Source organism: Loxodonta africana, chromosome 11 (assembly GCF_030014295.1).
Source record: "Loxodonta africana isolate mLoxAfr1 chromosome 11, mLoxAfr1.hap2, whole genome shotgun sequence".
NCBI lineage: Eukaryota > Metazoa > Chordata > Mammalia > Proboscidea > Elephantidae > Loxodonta > Loxodonta africana.
The window spans coordinates 5,419,709-5,437,051 of record NC_087352.1 but is presented as its reverse complement, the minus strand read 5'-3'; the positions used below and the strand labels follow the sequence as shown (position 1 = coordinate 5,437,051).

Here is a 17,343-nt window from a genome sequence, read left to right as displayed (position 1 = left end):
GCTCAAAGCCCTACCATGGCTTCCCAGTGCCCTTGGGATAAAATCCAGACCTCTTCCAAATGGCGCACAATGCCTTGCAATATCCAACCTTTTCTGGACCATTTTCCTGTCCTCCTTGAACTCTGTCCTCCGGTACCACAGTTAACCTTTTGCAAGTCTTCACTTCTGCTCCTTTACATTTGCAGTTCCCACTGCCTCCATCACCCCGTACCTCCTTTATAGCTGAGTTCCCCCTCTTCAGTTTCTTTCCATTCTCAGCTCAGAAGCCGAGGCAAGGGGGTTGGATTTGTCCTGAGGGCCTCCGGGCAGAACTCTCCCCTCACTAGGCTGGTGAGGAACCTCTGGGCTCTCAGGGCCCTTGAGCTTCCCATCACAACCCTGATAACTCAGGTGTGTGTATCCCCCATCACAGCCCCATCACTCCAGGCCAGGTGCCATTCCTGAGGCCCACAGAGGGGAGGGAAAGGTCCAGATCTCACCTCATCTTTAGCTTGGAGCAAAAACTCGCTGCCATCTTGGGTCCTGCAGGAGAGGACGCAGGACTTGGGGAAACTGGAGCAGAGGCCCAACCCCAATCCCCTCCCACCAACTGTCCTCTAGGAGAGCCAAGGTCCTGTTGGGTGGGTGAAGCTGGGCCTCCAATGCTCCCTCCCCCGCCTGCCCACTTGGGGGGCTCACTGGAGCTTGAAGACGTGTTTCTTTTTCTTGTAGTCACTGGCGACCTCGCTGGTGGCCTTGTGCAGGCTGAGTAGTGGCTCCCCACCATGTGTGCCCCCTGATGCCGGTCCCTTGGAGTCCTTGTAGAAGCCCAGCTCCCCCTTGCTGAGCACGCAGTACAGGCTCACCCAGGACCTGAGGTGACGAGACAGGGCTCGAAGCACAGCCACAGCACTCTGCCCGGTTCCTCTTCATTAACGCCCTTCACCGGGCTGAATGTGCCTGAAACGGCCTACTGCTGGACTTTTGCCCTAGTTGGGCCCTATGTCTGGGGTACCTGCTGTGGCTGTTGCTGAGTTGAGAGAAGGGTCTGAACCTCCCCATACCAAGCATTTGCCCAGACTGGCCTCTGCTGGGGTTGCTCTTCTGTATCTCCCCCATATTAGATTTCCCAAGGGCAGGATTTAAGCCTTTTTTGCACTAAGTCTTTGCTAAGGCACGTTCCTCAATCCAGGACATCCTTCCTTACTGTGCCACGCCTCCATTCCCATGGAGTTCCCTAAAGGAAGATCTATTGGCCTATTGTAGGGAAAGAAAAATCCCTGTCTTCCCATCCAGTTGCAGCCCCAACACAGAAGGAAGTTCCCCAAGAGTAAAACACACTCTTTAGACCCACGTTGGTGTAGGGACAAGGAAGCCATAATATCCATACTGCGTGGACTATTTCCAGACCCTGCTTGCAAAACCCGCCTTGCCCACTTCATGTCTTGTGTCTAGGCCCCGCTTGTCGCCAAAAGCTTCCCTTTTTGGTTGGACAAAAAGGTATCGGATAACCGGGAACCGGACTCCAAGGACGAACACTTCACAGTTAAGCCCCGCCCCGACGTGGAAGCCAAAAACAGGTGCCTTACATGCAACCCGTCTGTTTATTTTTCAGTTTGGGCTCCATCACTTTTCAGACACTCCCCCAATTTGTAACTCCAAGGCTAGACCTACCGCATTGGTTGGATGGGCTCCACCTAACCCGCCAGTGGAACCCCCCCAGGCTAGACCCCACGCCCGGGTGACCGTTTAGCTATAGCCCACCCCCGGGTTGTTTGCTTTGAGACTGGGTGCCAATTTATTCACTTTCGGTGAGATCCCGCCCCTATCTAGCTCCACCCGTTCCCCCATTGGACCCACTGAGTGTAGCCCCGCTCCTCCTAACCATTGGTTGGATTCCTTGCCTTTGAGCCCCGCCCCTCCTCAGGCCCCGCCTACGCCCCACCGGTTGGTTGGGTAACATCACTCCCCGCAGGCCCACCTACTCACTCATTGGACACCCTGAGCTTGGGTTTCGCCTTCCCAAGCCCCGCCCAACTCGCTCACCGGTTGGAAGACTTGCGGTTGGCGTCCAGCTCGCGCTTGCGCAGCAGGAAGCCCTCGTGCTGCACTGTATGGGTGGGCGGGGGCGGAGGCGCGGGGGCGGAGCCACCTTGGGCGGGGGCGGAGCGGGAGCGCCGGCTTCCCCCGCCCTCACCACCCTCGCGGGGCCGCGGCCGCCGTCGCGGCTTGGGACGGTCCCGCGCCCGTGGCCGGTCCGGCCGAGGTGTCCGCTCCGGCGGCTCAAGTCCATTGGGCAGGCGGCCGGGGGGAAGCTCGCGAGGCTGAGGCAGCGACGGCTGTGTGGAGGGAGGGGAGAGGGCTACGGTCCATAGGAAGTGTGGGGGTCATCTGTCTGAGGGGAGCTCATGGGTCTGAGTGTCCCATCTGCCTGGGGGGGCCGTCCCTCTTCCCAGCAACCCTGGGAATACCCAGGGCTGGAAGTCCAATTCTTACCCCCCTCCCCCAACACCACTCTTGGAAGTGAATCTATCAGGACTCATATTTGGAATCCCTCACGATAGCAGGGGACGGAGTTAGGTCACTGGAGGAAAGGGTACAGGGAGGCAGGTGTCCAGCTGTTTCCTTCTGTGTGTGGGGGGGGGGAGGTTCAGGAGTCCCTCCATCTGTCTGTGGGGAAATTTTGGACCCAGTGGGCTGCGGAGAAATGTAGAGTCCAGGACAGATGTGGGAAGTCTGGAGAGCCTGTTTGGGGGCAGACGTTCCTAGGGGGAAGAGAAATTCCTCTCTCCCCATCCAGCCCCAGCCCATCTTCTTAAGTGGCGGAATGTGGGAGCATCTGGGGACCCTCTCCATCCCCTGGGAGTCTGTGCTGCTCTCCCTGCAGGGCTCAGGTGGGACACTGGCTGTTCCAGGGATCCTGATCCCTGCTTCCGAGGAGAGGAACCCCATGCCCCCTCCATCCCGAAGGCCAACTTACCCCAGCAGGGAGCCCTGGACTTGCCTCTTTCTCCTGCAGCTGCTCCACAATGTCAGCCAAGGTGGCCTTCCTGGGGGTGGGGGAAGAAAGGCCCAATGGAACTGGAGTGCCTGGCTGGACAAGGAGCCCTCCCCCTTTACCCTGAAATGTCAGGCCCCTGTCTACTGTAGCCTCCTCTCTCAGATGCTCACCTTACACACCACAGGTGCTCAGCACACGTCTGCCAAGTGGAGGACCAAACATCTCCCCCTTGAGTTTTAAGTAGCACAAAGAGCAACAGGCATGCAAACCGGTGCCTTCAGGCCTTTGAACATGCTGCTCTACCCACCCTCTGAGCCCCCAAGCCCTGTGGGCTCCCCCCATCCCAGCCTTGATCATTCTGGGTCATCATCGTGTGGTGACAGGTCCTTGTCTCCCACTGGACTGTGAGCCCCATGAAGGTAGGCCCAGTGCTGTTTCCGTCACCACTGTCCCCAACACACACCAGGCATAGAGTGGGCACTCAGCAAATGTTCACAAAATATTAAGTTAAAATGGGGTCAAGAAATCATCATCTCCAAACATATTTGACCAGAGGCCTCCTTTGGGCACCGCTGACCTGCATAACACCCTCAGGTTAATACTGGAGCCTTAGAGGCTGGGGTTCAAGTCCCGGCTGAGCGATTTGCCCTCTCTGTGCCTCAGTTCCTCCATCCAAAAAATGGAAGATGACAGCAGCCCCCACTTCACAAGACTGTTAAAAGGATTCAGTGCAATTGTGAGAAAGGGTCTTATCTCCAATCAGGGAGGTGAGGGTTCCACCATTAGGCCAAAGGAGATACTGAGGTACAGAGAGGACAAGATCACTGCCCAGGGCCAGCCATCAAAAGGTTTGAGAATCTGGAGACTTTGGCATCAGGAAGGTCTGCCTATGTGGGGCAAAGAGCACATCTCCTGCAGTCTTTCAGCCTCATATGCCTCTGCAAAATGGGTGCCACCATCGTGGCATTAGGCAGTTCTGAGCTCCCTCCGCTGGCGCTGCGCGGTTCTAGGAGCTCTCCGTGTCCTCCTTCTCTCACCCCCTGGCCACATGGGGCCTCACCCCTTGGCTAGATCTCCTCTGGTGGGCATCTCCTGCTCGCTGGACTCCTGCCGCTCCAACCGCCGCTCACGCCGCTCGCGCCGCCGCTCCATCTGCTCGTAGCGGCCCAGGGTAAGGCTGTGTGCCGCCTCGTGCTCCGCAGACTCCTGCCGCTCGGGCCGCCGCCTCCGCGCAGCCTCCTCGGGTTGATCCGCTGACTCCTGGCGCTCCGGTCGCCGCCTCCTGGGCAGCTCCTCGGCGTGATGAGCTGACTCCTGGCGCTCGGGCCCCGGCGCGTCTGGCTCCGCCACCGCGGGGGCCCTGGGGGCCTCTGTCGCGTCCTCGGGTGCGGCCGGCAGAGATGTGGGCTCCACCCTCACCGGGATCTCCGGTAGCCGGTCGATGCGCGGCTGGAGGCGCTCCGGCTTGAGCTCCTGGCGCACATAACCCACCCGGGTCCGCACCTCGGCTGACAGCGTGTCCGAGGCCCGGCGGGCCAGGGGCTCCAGGCCTGAGGGCCGCAGCAGGGGCGCCGCCTTGGCCGCCAGTTCCATGGGGTCCCCGAAGAACTTGCGCCCCAGTAGGGGCGTGGGTGGCTGCTTGCTCTGCTCAGCCTTGAGTTTCTCGATCTGAGGATAGAGAAGCCAGGGTCAGAAGAGGGAAGGGTTGGGTGGGCTGGTCTAGGAAAGGCAGTTCTGGGTTCTGTGGGCCTCACTACCCAGTCGGGACTGTACTAGTTCCTTGAAAAAGCAAAGTTATCCAGGCCTGTGCTTAATTCCTATATTCTTCTGCAAACACTTATTTCTGTTTTTATTACAATAGTAGCTTCTCATGTTTTGAGCCTCAGATCAAACCACCCAGGCAGGAACAAGTTCCTCTGGGCCTTCTCTGTCTGCTGGCCCCTCTGCTGTGGCTCCTCTGTCCCAGCCCTGGCCCCTCTGGACTTTCACTGTCTGGTGACAAGTCTGTCTCCCCCTCTGGACTGAGAGGCTAGCAAGGAGGGTCTGTCACCAGCACAGGGCTGAGCACTGAGTCCAGGTATATCCATCTCATAGAGAAGGGTGGGAAGGTTATGGGGGGGGGATGCTGGGGCAGGATCTGGGGTGCTGACCGTGGTCAGGCGCCGCAGGGAGCTGAACCTCTCTTCCCAGGCAGCGGCTGCCTTGCGGAAGGCCTCGTGCCGCCGGATAAGCTGCTCGACCTCGTCCACGCTGCTGCCCAGCTCGCGGCTCTGCAGGAGCGGCTCTTGGGCTGTCAGCCAGGCATCGGCCACCACCGCCTCCTGGGCGAACTGGTGCACCTCCAGCACTGAGGGGAGACATGCGGGGGGGGGGGGCAAGGGCGCTGGGGGCTCCCGGGGGCCCTTCGTGGGCAGTGTCTTTCTTTGGTCTTCCATACCCCTCCTTCCCCCTTCAGAGCCTAGATTACTCAGTCTAAGATTCCCCAAGCCCCCCTGCACCTCCCCCATCCTGGCACACCCCTCTGGGCTCTGCAGGTGTGGCAGAGGCTGAAGCTATGCCTGGGGCACCCGCTCACCCCCCAAGGTGATTGCCACTAGGGATTCAATGGCAAGGCAAGCTCCTCGTTCACCCTTCCTGGCCCCCATGTTTTCCACTGGTTCCCTTGAGTGACGTGAAAACCAGTGTCACTCTCTGAGCCTTGTCCCTTCGTGGTGGACTATTCCCTGTGCCTTGAGCCAAGTGTATCTGGGCTCCCACTCACTCTGCTGCAGCCACTCCCAATGGCGGTCCCATTTGTCTGACACCTCGTCCTTCCTGGTTCCCAGCTTGTCTAGCTGTGCCTGGATCTGGGAGTGGGGGGCAGGCAGGAGAGGCATCAGGGTGGGGTGCCTCCCGCTCCCAGTCCAACAGGCCTGAGGGGCAGAGGGGGCCCCCTGTACCCCTCCCCACCTCATCAGCCATGGCACTGTTGTTGAGCAGCAGAGAGCGCCCCAGCTCCTGGCACGCAGTCAGCTCCGGCACCCGAGCCTCCAGCTCGGTCTTCAGGCCCTGGTGATAGTTCATGAGCAGCTCCACCGATGACACGTCCCTGCAGCGGGCGGTGGGCAGTGACCTCTTAAGTCCCTTGGCCTACCTCACATACGAAGCTTCTGACAAGGCTGGGGGTCCATACCACATAGGGACACCCACCTTCTACAACCAGGTTCTGGGGTCCTGCACTGATGCAACGACCCCAACTTTCCAAGGTGCAAAAACTTCATACCTTTGTGATTCTAACCTTCTCGGGTGTCAAGATCTAATTTTCTTAACTTTCCGTAGCTGTGATTCTGAAAGCTCCACTTGCCAATGATTCTAACCTTTGAAGCTTGCACTGTCCAATATGGTAGCCACGCATGGCAATTAAGCACTCAAAATGTGGCTAGTGCGAATTGAGATGTCTCAAAGTGTCAAATATACACCAATGTTGAAGATTTAGTATAAAAAATATTCAGTATATCTCATTAATTTCACACTGAGTATATGTTGAAATTATCATTTCTGAGTATACTGGGTTAAATAAAATATTGAATTTAATCTTGCTTGCTTCTCTTTATTTTTTTTTAATGTCACTACAAGAAAAACTGAAAATCGTATATGTGGCTGACAGCTGTGGCTTGCTCATTGGACAGAGCCATTCTATGCCTTCATATGTCCAAAACAAATTCTCAATTTTGGAAGGTCCCACCAGACAGGGGTTATAATTTTCTAAGACTTAATATCGGCAGTTCTAATCCGCCAGCCACTCCTTGGAAACCCCGTGGGGCGATTCTGCTCTGTTCTCTAGGGCTGCTATGAGTTGGAATCGACCCAACAGCAATGGGTTTATTTAAGACTTAATATGTCCAAACTTATTCCTGAAGGTCCCACCATATAATGATTCCTAACTAAGACTCATTATGTCTAAAGTGATCTTCTCGATTCCCCTGGTCCCCCAAATCTGCCCTCCCTTGACATCCCCCAACCCAGTCAGCTCACTCACTCTTCAGCCCTCATCCTTCCCTTCCCCTCAGTCCCTGCAGCCAACCCATCGGTCCGATTAAACATTTATAACTTTGAAATGTATCCTGCAAAACGATAGGAGGCCCAAGATTTGTTTTCAAATAACTCAGCAGAAGGGAGGGGGCTGTACAGATGAAACAAAATTGGCCAAATGTTGATGGCTGTTGAAGCTGGGTGATGGTACTCTGTTACCTCTCCCTTTGCGTATGTTTGGAGATTTTCCAAATAAAAAGGTTTTTTAAACTCCTAAAACCAATCACGTCTTTCTTCTGTACATCTGTGGACTGGTCCAGGCCACCATCATCTTTCACTCAGATTACTGCGACCCAACAGCCTCTCCACCAGGTTCCTTGTTTCTGCTCTTGCCCTCCACAGTCTGTTCCCAGGGAGGGATCTGGAGTACTCCTTTTCAAAGGTACGTCCTATCACACCACTGTCCTGCTCTAAACTCTCCCATGGCTCCTATCTTACTCAGACAAAAGGCAAACCCCTCACTGTGCGTGTGTGTGTGCGCGTGGCTTCCAGGCCCTATTCCCCCTCTGACCTCGTTTCCTCCCACTCTCCACTCCCCTCCATCACTCACTCTATCCAGCCACCATGGTCTTCTCACTCTTCCTCTTCCGAAAACATGACTAACTACAACCCACCTCAGGGTCTTTGCCCTTCCTGTTCCCTCCACCTGGAAAGCCTTTCCCCCAAAACTTTCCCTGACTCACCCCTCACTTCATTCAGGTCTCCACTCAAATGCCACATCTCAAAGCGATCTGCCCAGCTATCCACCGCCCCCCCCCGCTTCCTTTTCATTTATATCATGAATTAGTGACTGAAATTATATATGTATGGATTTGTTCACTTATTTGTTGCCTGTCTGCACCCTCAGAAGGTAAGCTGCATGAGGGCAAGGTCTAGTATTTAGGAGGCCCTTGTACTTATTTGCAGAGTAAATGAATGTCGGGTCAAGGCCCAGGAACCACGGCAATGATGTTATATGTCCATCACTGTCAAGTCCTCCCCTTACTGGGCACACACACCATCAGACTGTCTCCCAGCCTCCCTTGCAGACAGGTTAGGGCCACTTGGCTGACAGAATGTGAGTGAAGGAAGGCTTAGACCCTGAACCTTCCATGTGATCCTCCCCACTCTTTCCCTCATCTGCGGCTAGGTGCAGGGGACCCAGCAAGTGATTCCCAGGGTGGGAGGGGGGGACATCCACATAGAGCCATCGTGTGGACAATAAACCACAGTCTACTGTGTTAAGCCATGGAGATGTTAGAACTGTTCAGTACAGTTGTTTGCCTACCCTGACTAATACACTCCTCGACCTCCTCTGTCCCCATTCTGGTTTCAGCCATCCTGCACTGAGGCTGTTACATACAGAGGGGAAACCCACTGCCATCAAGTCCATTCCTCAATTCCGGCTGACAGTGACCCTACAGGGCAGAACAGAACCGCCCCATAGAGTTTCCAAGGCTGTGAATCCTTACAGAGGCAGACTGCCACATCTTTCTCCCACGGAGCAGCTGGTGGGTCCGAACTGCCAACCTTTTCGTTAGCAGCCAAGCGCTTTAGCCACTGTGCCACCAGGGCTTGGGCAACTGGGTGGGGGATGTCTGTCCCCTGCTCTGGGCCCCTGCCCATGTGCATTCCCACTGAGTTGATTCCAACTCATAGTGACCCTATAGGACAGAGTAGGACTGCCCCCAAAGAGTTTCCAAGGAGTACCCAGTGGATTCGAACTGCCGACATTTTGGTTAGCAGCTGTAGCACGCTGAGCCCCTAGTGCCCGAATTGAGAAGTTTTAATACACACAAAGCACTTACTTCAAACAGTGCCTGGCATGGGGCTGGGGAAACTGAGGCCCAGAGAATCTTAATAGCATACAAAGTTGCCACTGGCGCGATGGCTCACAGGTGCCAAACAGGGATTGGCCGTTGTGATTTCTTACAGTAAGGGTGCTGTTGATGGGCTGGGGGAGGCCACCCAGAGGCAGGTAGGAAGCCCGCGGTGGGGTGAGGGGCACCTGGGCTTGTCGGCTGCCCCAATCTGGCCGGCGATGCCGTCCATCCAGGAGAGCAGGTCGCGGGCTTGGCTGTGGAAGCGCAGGGCATCGGCCGTGGAGCTGACGTGCAGGCGGGCGTCCTCGCAGGCTGCCAGCAGCTCCTTCCAGCCCTGCAGCACCTCCTGCTCCTGGCTGGCGATGGCCTCGGCGTGCTCGCCTGCATACACCGTCCGGAGCTGGGCTGCCCCCTCCTGCAGCTGCCGCACCTGAGGGGCATGCCAGGGTCAGGTGCCGGCCCTCCACGTGGCCCGGGCTCCACCCTCCCTTTCCCCCACCTGCTGGCTGGCTGCAGAGCCACAGGATGTAAGGAGCCTGGTTCCTGGGATCTCACAACCAGATTGCCCTCATGTCCGCTGCCTGATTTCTCTTTGATTCTTTTGTCTTCTGACTTCTTTTACCAGCTCTCTTCAAGTGACTTCTTGGAAAGACCCACTACCAGCCATCTTTCATGTCTGCTGCCTGGTTTTTCTTGGACTTGCCTGCTTCCTGACTTCCTTTAGACCTACTACCAGCTTTCTTTTCATCTACTGCCTGATTTCTTTTGCTAATAGGGCTCTATTTCTATACCTCACTTTTTTCCCAAGCCCAACTCTACCTAGTTTCAAACCGATCTTCTGATTTCTTTCATAAAACTCCCCACCCTGATATTGGTTAGACCCACTGCTCGATTTTTTTTTCCACTCAATTTGTTTCAGACTCACTACCTACTGCCCAATTGCCTTCAGAATGACTGTTCAATTACTATCACACTGCCTGCCTGCCTGGTTTCTACTGGTTCTGCTGTACAAGGTCTATTAGACCCTCCGCTCACTTTCTATTGGCTCAATCACCCGATTTCTTTCAGAGTGACCACCCCGCCTTCTGTCAGACCCAATCAGTCACTCTCAATCTCTCAGGTCAGCTTCTAACAGACATCTACATGGTTTATATAAAGATACCCATCCAGTTTCTATATACCTTCTGTTAAACCTGCAGGCCAATTCCTTCAGCTCTGCTGCTGGACCCACAGCTTCATCTCCATCGGATTTCTCAGGCCCCCCTCCCAAGTCCTATCGGACCCGCTGCCTGACTTCTGTTAGCTCTGTGGCCATTTCCACTGAAGCCACCCCCATCGAATTTCTTTTGGAAAACTCAACTGACTTTTATCAGAGAGCCGCAGTCTCATTTCTGTCTGCCCCACAGCCAAACTTCTCTGAGCCCTCCTGCAGTTCCCTTTACAGCCTCCACCTGGACTTACGTGATTCCATTCTCAGGTTCTAGGAGAACCAGAGCCCAATCTCCAACTGAAATCATGTCTCATTTCTAACCGAACTACTGCTTATATTCTGCCCACTGACTAATTTCTTGGTACCAGGCAATCAGTTCATTTCTGACCTGCCCGTCATCCAATTTCTTCCTGTTTCGTGGCCTGTTTTTTTCTTTTTTTTTAATCTGTCCCATTGCCTAATTCCCACCTGCTCCGGTGCCCACATCCCCCAGTCACCCTGCCCAGGCCCTACCACCTGCCCATCATGGCTGCCACCACCCCACCTGGGACACAAGGAGCTGCAGGTCGTGCTCAAAGGCGCGCAGGGTCCGCTGCATGGAGCTGGCGCTGGGTCTCGGCTCAGGTGGGGCGGTCAGGCGGGGCAGTCGCCTCCGCTTCTCCTCTATCTGTCCCTGAAGCTCACGGGCGTCGCTGAAGAACTTATGCAGCTCTCGGGAGGCAGCCAACAGCTGGGCCCGCGTGCCCATGAGCTCCAGCAGCTCGGCCCAGGCCTCGTTCAGCCCGTCCTTCCACTCAGCCATGGTGGCCGCCGCGGTGTGGCCACACTCGATCAGCTCATCCACCATCTGGTTCACTGCGGCCAGCCGTTCCCGCCCTGCCGTGCCTGTCTCGCTGGCAAACTCGGAGAACTTCTCCTGCAGCACCTGCCACCAGAAGCAGGGGACACACATGGGGCAAAGGTGCCGCATCTGCCAGTCTCCCCAACCTGCCATCCTGTGGCATGTAAGAGTAATAACAACAACAATAACAACACCCATAATAAAAATAATATCTAACACTGTAGGGATACAGCAGCAATAATAGCAGAGACCAGCTCCTGGAGAAGGACATCATGCTTGGTAATGTACAGGGTCAGCGAAAGAGAGGGAGACCCTCAACGAGATGGACTGATGCAGTGGCTCCAACAATGGGCTCAAGCACAGCAACGATTGTGAGGATGGCACAGGATCAGGCAGTGTTTCATTCTGTTGTATATAGGGCCGCTCTGAGTCAGAATCAGCTGGATGGCACTTAACAAGTAACAACAACAATAATAACTAACATTTACTGTTAGGCACTGTGTGTGTCAGGCACTGTCCTGAGCACTTTTTAAAAAGCCAACCTAACCCTGTGACATGGAGCTGATTCCAACTCATGGCGACCCTATGTGTTACAGAGTAGAACTACTCCACAGGCTTTTCTTGGCTGTAATCTTTAAAGAAGATTGCCAGGCCTTTCTTCTGAGGCACCGCTGGGTGGGTTCGAATCACCGACCTTTAGGTTAGTAGTCAAGTGCAAACCATTTGTGTCACCCGGGACCTCTGAAGCCCTTTACACTACATTAACTCACTTGTCTCACAGCAGAGCCTTGAAGTGGATGCTATTATTATCCTCATATTATGGATGGAGAAACTGAGGCCCAGACAGCCTTCATAGCATACACAGCGGCGGCTGGCATTATTGTTACTAAGGACGCTCACCGTGACATGCTCAAAGTCCTGGCCGAGCTCGGGTGAGCCGGCCACCACCTCCTTCTCAGCGATCCAATGCTCCAGCTCATCCACCTGGCGGCTGAGCTGGTACAGCCAGTACTGCTGCTCCAGGCCCACGCGGCGCTCCTCACCCAGCTCCTTGAGCGCCACATACAGGCGGTCCACCTGAGACTGTCGCCGGCTGATCTGCTCACTGAGGGGTACAGGGAGGGACAAGGATGGAGCCTGAGACTCCCAGGGTAAGGCTGAGTCCCCCTGGTGCCCCCCCAGGGCAGGGCCATGTCCCTCAATCCCCTCCCCCCACCAGGGCAGAGCTATTTTCCTTTAAACCTTCTAGTCAGGGTCCTGTTCCCTCAGATTCTTTCAGGATGGACTCTGCTTTCCAAGGCTCACATTCAGTTTGCCCAACACCCAGGGAAAGCTCTGCTCCCCGAGTTTGATAAGCTCGGTCCCCAGCCTCCATCTCTCTCCACCTGTGCCCCACACCCCCCCTCCAGTGACCTGCATGGGGCTCCCGGTTCTGTCTGACCCACCCCTCCTCCTGTGCCCAGCCTCTGCTCCTGGGTCTCCCGCAGACCGAAGTCCGCCCTGTGCACCCTCTCAGATCCCAGTTCTGGTCCAAGGCTCCCAGAGGTTCCAGGTGCCCCCCATACTCTTGACCACAGGTGGGGCGGCCCCAGCCCCCATACCCAATCTCGGAGGCCCAGGCTTCTCTGTTCTCGCAGACAATGAGAAGAGGACCCTTTCCTGTGTTGAGCTCCTGGCCCCACCCTCCCAAGCATCCCTGGACAGTGCCCCCTCCTCCCCGATCCAGCCCGCATGCCAGAATCTGAGGAGTCTGACTTGCAGCCACGAGGCCCCCTCCCATTCACTGTCCAGTTCTGGCCCTGCCCTAATTTCCAACAGCGTGGCTCCAGCCCCTGCTCTACCGCTCCCTGAGGCCCGGCCAAGCCCTGTCCCTTCAGTCCCGGCTCCGGCCCCGCCCACCCAGGCCCCGCCCACCTGTCCGGGTGTCCCATCTCCAGCAGCGCCCGGCACTGGCGCGACAGCTGCGCGATGCTTTCCTCGTAGTTCTCCACGCCCTGCTCCAGCTGCAGGTGCTTCTTGAGCAGCTGCAGGGTGCTTTGTTCGTCCTGGGGGCACACGTCGCCCGCGATGAGGGGGTAGCTGCCGGCCCCGGGCTCCGGTGCCCCCAGGCCCCCCGTACCCCCAGCCCGGGCGCACCTTGCCCTTGTCCTCACTCATCATGAGCAGCTCCTGCTCGCCTAGCCACGCCTCCACCTCGGCCATGTCGAAGTAGTATTGTTCCACCTGGAAGGCGGCGTCCAGTGCCTGCTGACGCCGCTCGGTCGCCTCCCGCAGGCCGACCCAGGCGCCCCGCAGCTGCTCCAGGCCGCTGCGCACGGCCTCTGCCTCCGGGCTGCGCAGCGATGCCAGGGCGCCCGCGCGCTCCAGCACCTCCTCCAGGCGCGGCCCGTGAGCCTGGATCTCCCGCCGCAGGCCCTGGGGGCGAGGGGATATGGGTGGCTCAGAGGCCGGGCAAGACCCCGCGTGCCTCCGCGTCAGGCGTGGCACACAGAGCTAAGCAAACACCCTTACTCAGATCGTTTAGCATGTGTCAGGCACCATGGCACGTTTTCGCCGTGACTCACCCACTCATATCCCCACCTTGCAGGTGAGACAGGTGAAGTTGCCCAAGAACAAGGGGAGTACTAAAGGGTGACAGGATTTGAACTCAGGTCAGAACGCTGGCTCCAGAGACTACACTCCAGACCAAGACACTGGGCAAATCTTGGGTGACCTAACAGTTTACATGTATGTAGGCCTGAGAATCGGGCAGTTTAGATTAAAACCCCAGCTCTGTAACTTCTTTTTTCAGTTGAGGTATCCTTTACACATGGAAACATGCTCGACTGACTCTTAGGTGTAAAATGTGACACATTTTTACCACCCGTGTAACCACTATCTAGATCAAGATATGTTGTTGTTAGGTGCTGTAGAGTTGTTTCCCACTCACAGCGACCCTAGGTACAACAGAACAAAACACTGCCCGGTCCTGTGTCATGCACACAATCGTTGTTATGCTTGAGCCCACTGTTGCAGCCACTGTGTTAATCCATCTCGTTGAGGGGGTTTCTCTTCTTGCTGACCCTCCACCTTCCCAAGCATGGTGTCCTTCTCCAGGGTCTGATCCCTCCTGATAACGCGTCCAAAGTATGTAAGACGCAGTCTAGCCATCCTTGCTTCTAAGGAGCACACTAGTTGTACTTCTTCTAAGACAGATGTGTTCAAGATATAGAACACTTCTATTGGCCCAGAAGATTCCCTCATCCACCTCTGTAACTTGCTGAGTGTCTTACTTAACCTCTCTGTGCCTCAGTTTCCTTAACCAGTAAATGGGGATGATAGTAACAACCAGTACTTACTGAGTGCCTGCTACCTGCCAGGAGCTTTGCCAAGTATGGGCTTTACATTATGTAGCCACTCATCTGCTTCTCAGTACAGCCCCAGGAGCCAGACATCATTATTACACCCATTTTACAAATGAGAAAACCGAGGCACAGAGAAGGTGAGAAACTTGCCAAAGTCACATGGCTAGTGATGGCCTGCTAATACCTAGCTTGCACGTTTGTTGTTAGATAAACCACATCAAGCCTGGTACACAGTAAGTGCTCGATCAATACTATTTTTGTTGTGTGCTGTTGGTTCCAACTCATAGCAAGGCTGTAGGACAGAGCAGAACTGTCCTATAGTGTTTCCAAGGAACAGCTCGTGGACTGGAACTGCCAACCTAGCAGCCTGAGCTCTCACCACTGGGCCCTTGGGGGCTCCACACCTCTGCCCAGCCAATTAAATTAAGGCCAGCAGGATTCAGGAGTGGGCCCTTAGTGCAGGACAGGCCAATCAGAGCAGTCCAAATCCCTGGCCACCATGATTGGTTCAGCGACAGGCATGTGACTCAAGTTGAGCCAATGAGAGTCACTGCTACGACTACTGCTGAAATTATTGAGGGGGGAGCCTTTCTTATCTTGCTGGTAGAATATAAACCAGACACTGCTGGAGACCTCTCCTACCAGAAGGCCTGGGGACAGAGCTAACAGGGGAAAAAAAAAAAAAAAAAAAAAAAAACCAGCTGAGAGACGCATGAAGATAGCATAGATACATCCCGATGTAGCTGTACCTGCTGTCCACGTACAGCTCCTTTCTATTACAATGCGATCCCTTTTCAGGCTTTAACCGCTTTGAGCTGTGTTTTCTCCCTTGGGTCAAGTGTGTCCCAGCCCACTCCCTCTCCCTGGCCCTGCTCACCTGGTTCTTTTTCATGTGCTGCTGCACAGCCTGCAAGCCGTTGCCTCGCTCTGTCTGCATGGCCAGTGGCAGCCGCTCCTGGACCCAGGCCTGCAGAGGACACAGGGAACAGGTCAGGGGAGAACGCCTGCCCCCAAGAACCTCTGCATCCCAATAAATGCTAAGCTCCTTGCACAGCATCTAACCCCCAGGGCCTGGTCACATCTTCAGCCTCCTCTTTTACCTGCTCTGTCTTGCCCTCTGCACTTGGCCCAGGATCATGTTCACCTCTGGCCTTTGCACATGCAGGCCTCGCTTCCTATTCACTCAACCTGGCTCTCTTGTACTGTTCCTTCAGGTTTCAGCTTGGATGGCCCCTCCTCCATGAAGCCCTCCCTGACTTCCAGCCTTGGCCAGTTGCCTCCTCAGGCTTCCACAGCTCCCTAGCCTCCCCCACCACAGCCCTAACCACCCTAGGTCGTCGCTGTCTGGGGACGAGTCTTCTCCCCCATTGGACTCTGAGCCTTCTGTGGGCAGGAACTGGCTCTGGCTTGGTCATTCCTTGGCCCAGCATCATCCAAGCAAAAGGCTGGGCCCTGAATGATCTAGCAAGTGAGAAAATTAGTGTGAACAAATGAATGAGCAAATCAGAAAGTGAGTGACTGAAATGAATAAATGAGTGGATGAACGAGCAAATAAATGAGTGAATGAAGGAAGGAATAAAAGACGAATGATAAATGAGTGACTTCACGAGAAAGTCAATGAGTGAAAATGATTGAGGGAATGGCAGTAAAAGTGAAGGAAGGAAAGCGTGAATGAATAAATGAAGGACCAAATGATTCTACCAGCGTATCAGTGGGTGCGTCTCAGCCACCTGCATCTTCGCAGCTGCCAAGTCCCCTGGCCCCCGCCCCCGGTCTCACGCCCCGCCCCACTCTCCTGCCACCCCCTCCCGTGTCCCGTATCCCCTGCTGGTCCTCACTAGTTCGTCGTCCAGGTCGTGCGCCACCTGGTGCAGCTCCTTGGAGGCGAGCAGCAGGCGGCGGCGCTCCTGCAGCGGCTCGAGCAGGCGCACCAGGCGCTCGCCCACCGCGTTCTGCCGCTCGCCTACCAGCTCCTTGCTCGCCGGCTCCAGCGGCAGCGCAGCGGTCTGCGCCTGCAACTCTCCCACCTCGCGGTACCACTCCTCCACCTGTGACTCCATCGACTGTGAGGACAGGGGCAGGGTCAGCGGGTCCCACCTTCCCTCCCTAGCCTGCTGGGACTCTCCAGTCCCCTTATGGTGACAGCCAAACTCCTCACCGAGTCTCATCATTCCACTCCCCCCTTGCTCCATCCCCTCCAGAGCGCTACCCTCCTCATTAATCACACTAAGCCACTACTTGCCCCAGTGCCTTTGCCCTTGCTGTTCCTTCTGCCAGGCATGCACTTCCTTGTCAATCAGATTTTAGCTCAGATACCACCTTTTCAAAGAGGCTTACCTGACCCCCTGAACTAAAACAGTCCATTTACTTACTAATTCTCAGAAAGACCCTTCAAGGTTGGTGTTATCAATCCTGTTTTACAGAGGAGGAAACCGAGGCTCAGAGAGGTTAATTTGGCCAAAGGATCAGCCTATCCAGAGGTCAAAATAAAACACAAAGCTACAATGCCTCAAATGTTTGATAGGCCATAGAGATTGGAAACTGCAAAAGTGGACCTAAATATATGAGAATTCCCATTATTTTATAGATATCATTTCAACGGTCATGAACCAACTGGCTAGCCAGTTGGCTGCGTCTCTTTCTCTGCCTTTACATTGAAAACAATTCCAGATGGATGAACCACTTAAATGGAATAAATCCATAAGGCATCAGAAGAAAAATCTGAGTATTTTTAGAATCTTGGGATGTAGGGAACCTTTCCAAACATAAAAACCATAAAGGGAAAGAGTATAAATTTGAGCCCATAAAAATAAAAATACGTCTGCATCAACCAAAATTTCATAATGGTGTTAAAAGGCAAATGACATACTGGAAAAATATGTGATACAGATCAGAACAAGGAACTCACTTCTTTAACAATTCATAATTCCCCGTTTATTCTACTTCCTTTGTTTTCATAGCATTTGCCACCATTGTACAACTGTTTTTAGTTGTGTGCTTTTTATTGATTTCCTCCCGCTAGGTCTTGAGCTCCTTGAGGTCAGGGGCTGTCTTACGTTCACTGCCATATTCCCAAGTGCCTGGAGTAGTGTCTG

General features: G+C 54.9%; 1 protein-coding gene across 1 annotated transcript in view; it reads right to left on the bottom strand.

Annotated features, from left to right (window-relative positions):
* Positions 1–17,343, bottom strand: part of SPTBN4 (spectrin beta, non-erythrocytic 4) — a 112,399-nt gene that overhangs the window by 2,069 nt on the left and 92,987 nt on the right. Inside the window, exons 20-34 of the mRNA XM_064293667.1 lie at positions 16,087–16,311; positions 15,126–15,215; positions 13,041–13,319; positions 12,819–12,949; positions 11,805–12,009; positions 10,608–10,988; positions 9,039–9,283; positions 5,930–6,068; positions 5,742–5,826; positions 5,131–5,327; positions 4,041–4,648; positions 2,960–3,029; positions 2,026–2,318; positions 679–852; positions 480–522 (exon numbers count right to left, since the gene is read on the bottom strand). Coding sequence (XP_064149737.1) covers positions 480–522; positions 679–852; positions 2,026–2,318; positions 2,960–3,029; positions 4,041–4,648; positions 5,131–5,327; positions 5,742–5,826; positions 5,930–6,068; positions 9,039–9,283; positions 10,608–10,988; positions 11,805–12,009; positions 12,819–12,949; positions 13,041–13,319; positions 15,126–15,215; positions 16,087–16,311 — 3,165 coding nt within the window. The remainder of the gene's footprint in view (positions 1–479; positions 523–678; positions 853–2,025; positions 2,319–2,959; positions 3,030–4,040; positions 4,649–5,130; positions 5,328–5,741; positions 5,827–5,929; positions 6,069–9,038; positions 9,284–10,607; positions 10,989–11,804; positions 12,010–12,818; positions 12,950–13,040; positions 13,320–15,125; positions 15,216–16,086; positions 16,312–17,343) is intronic.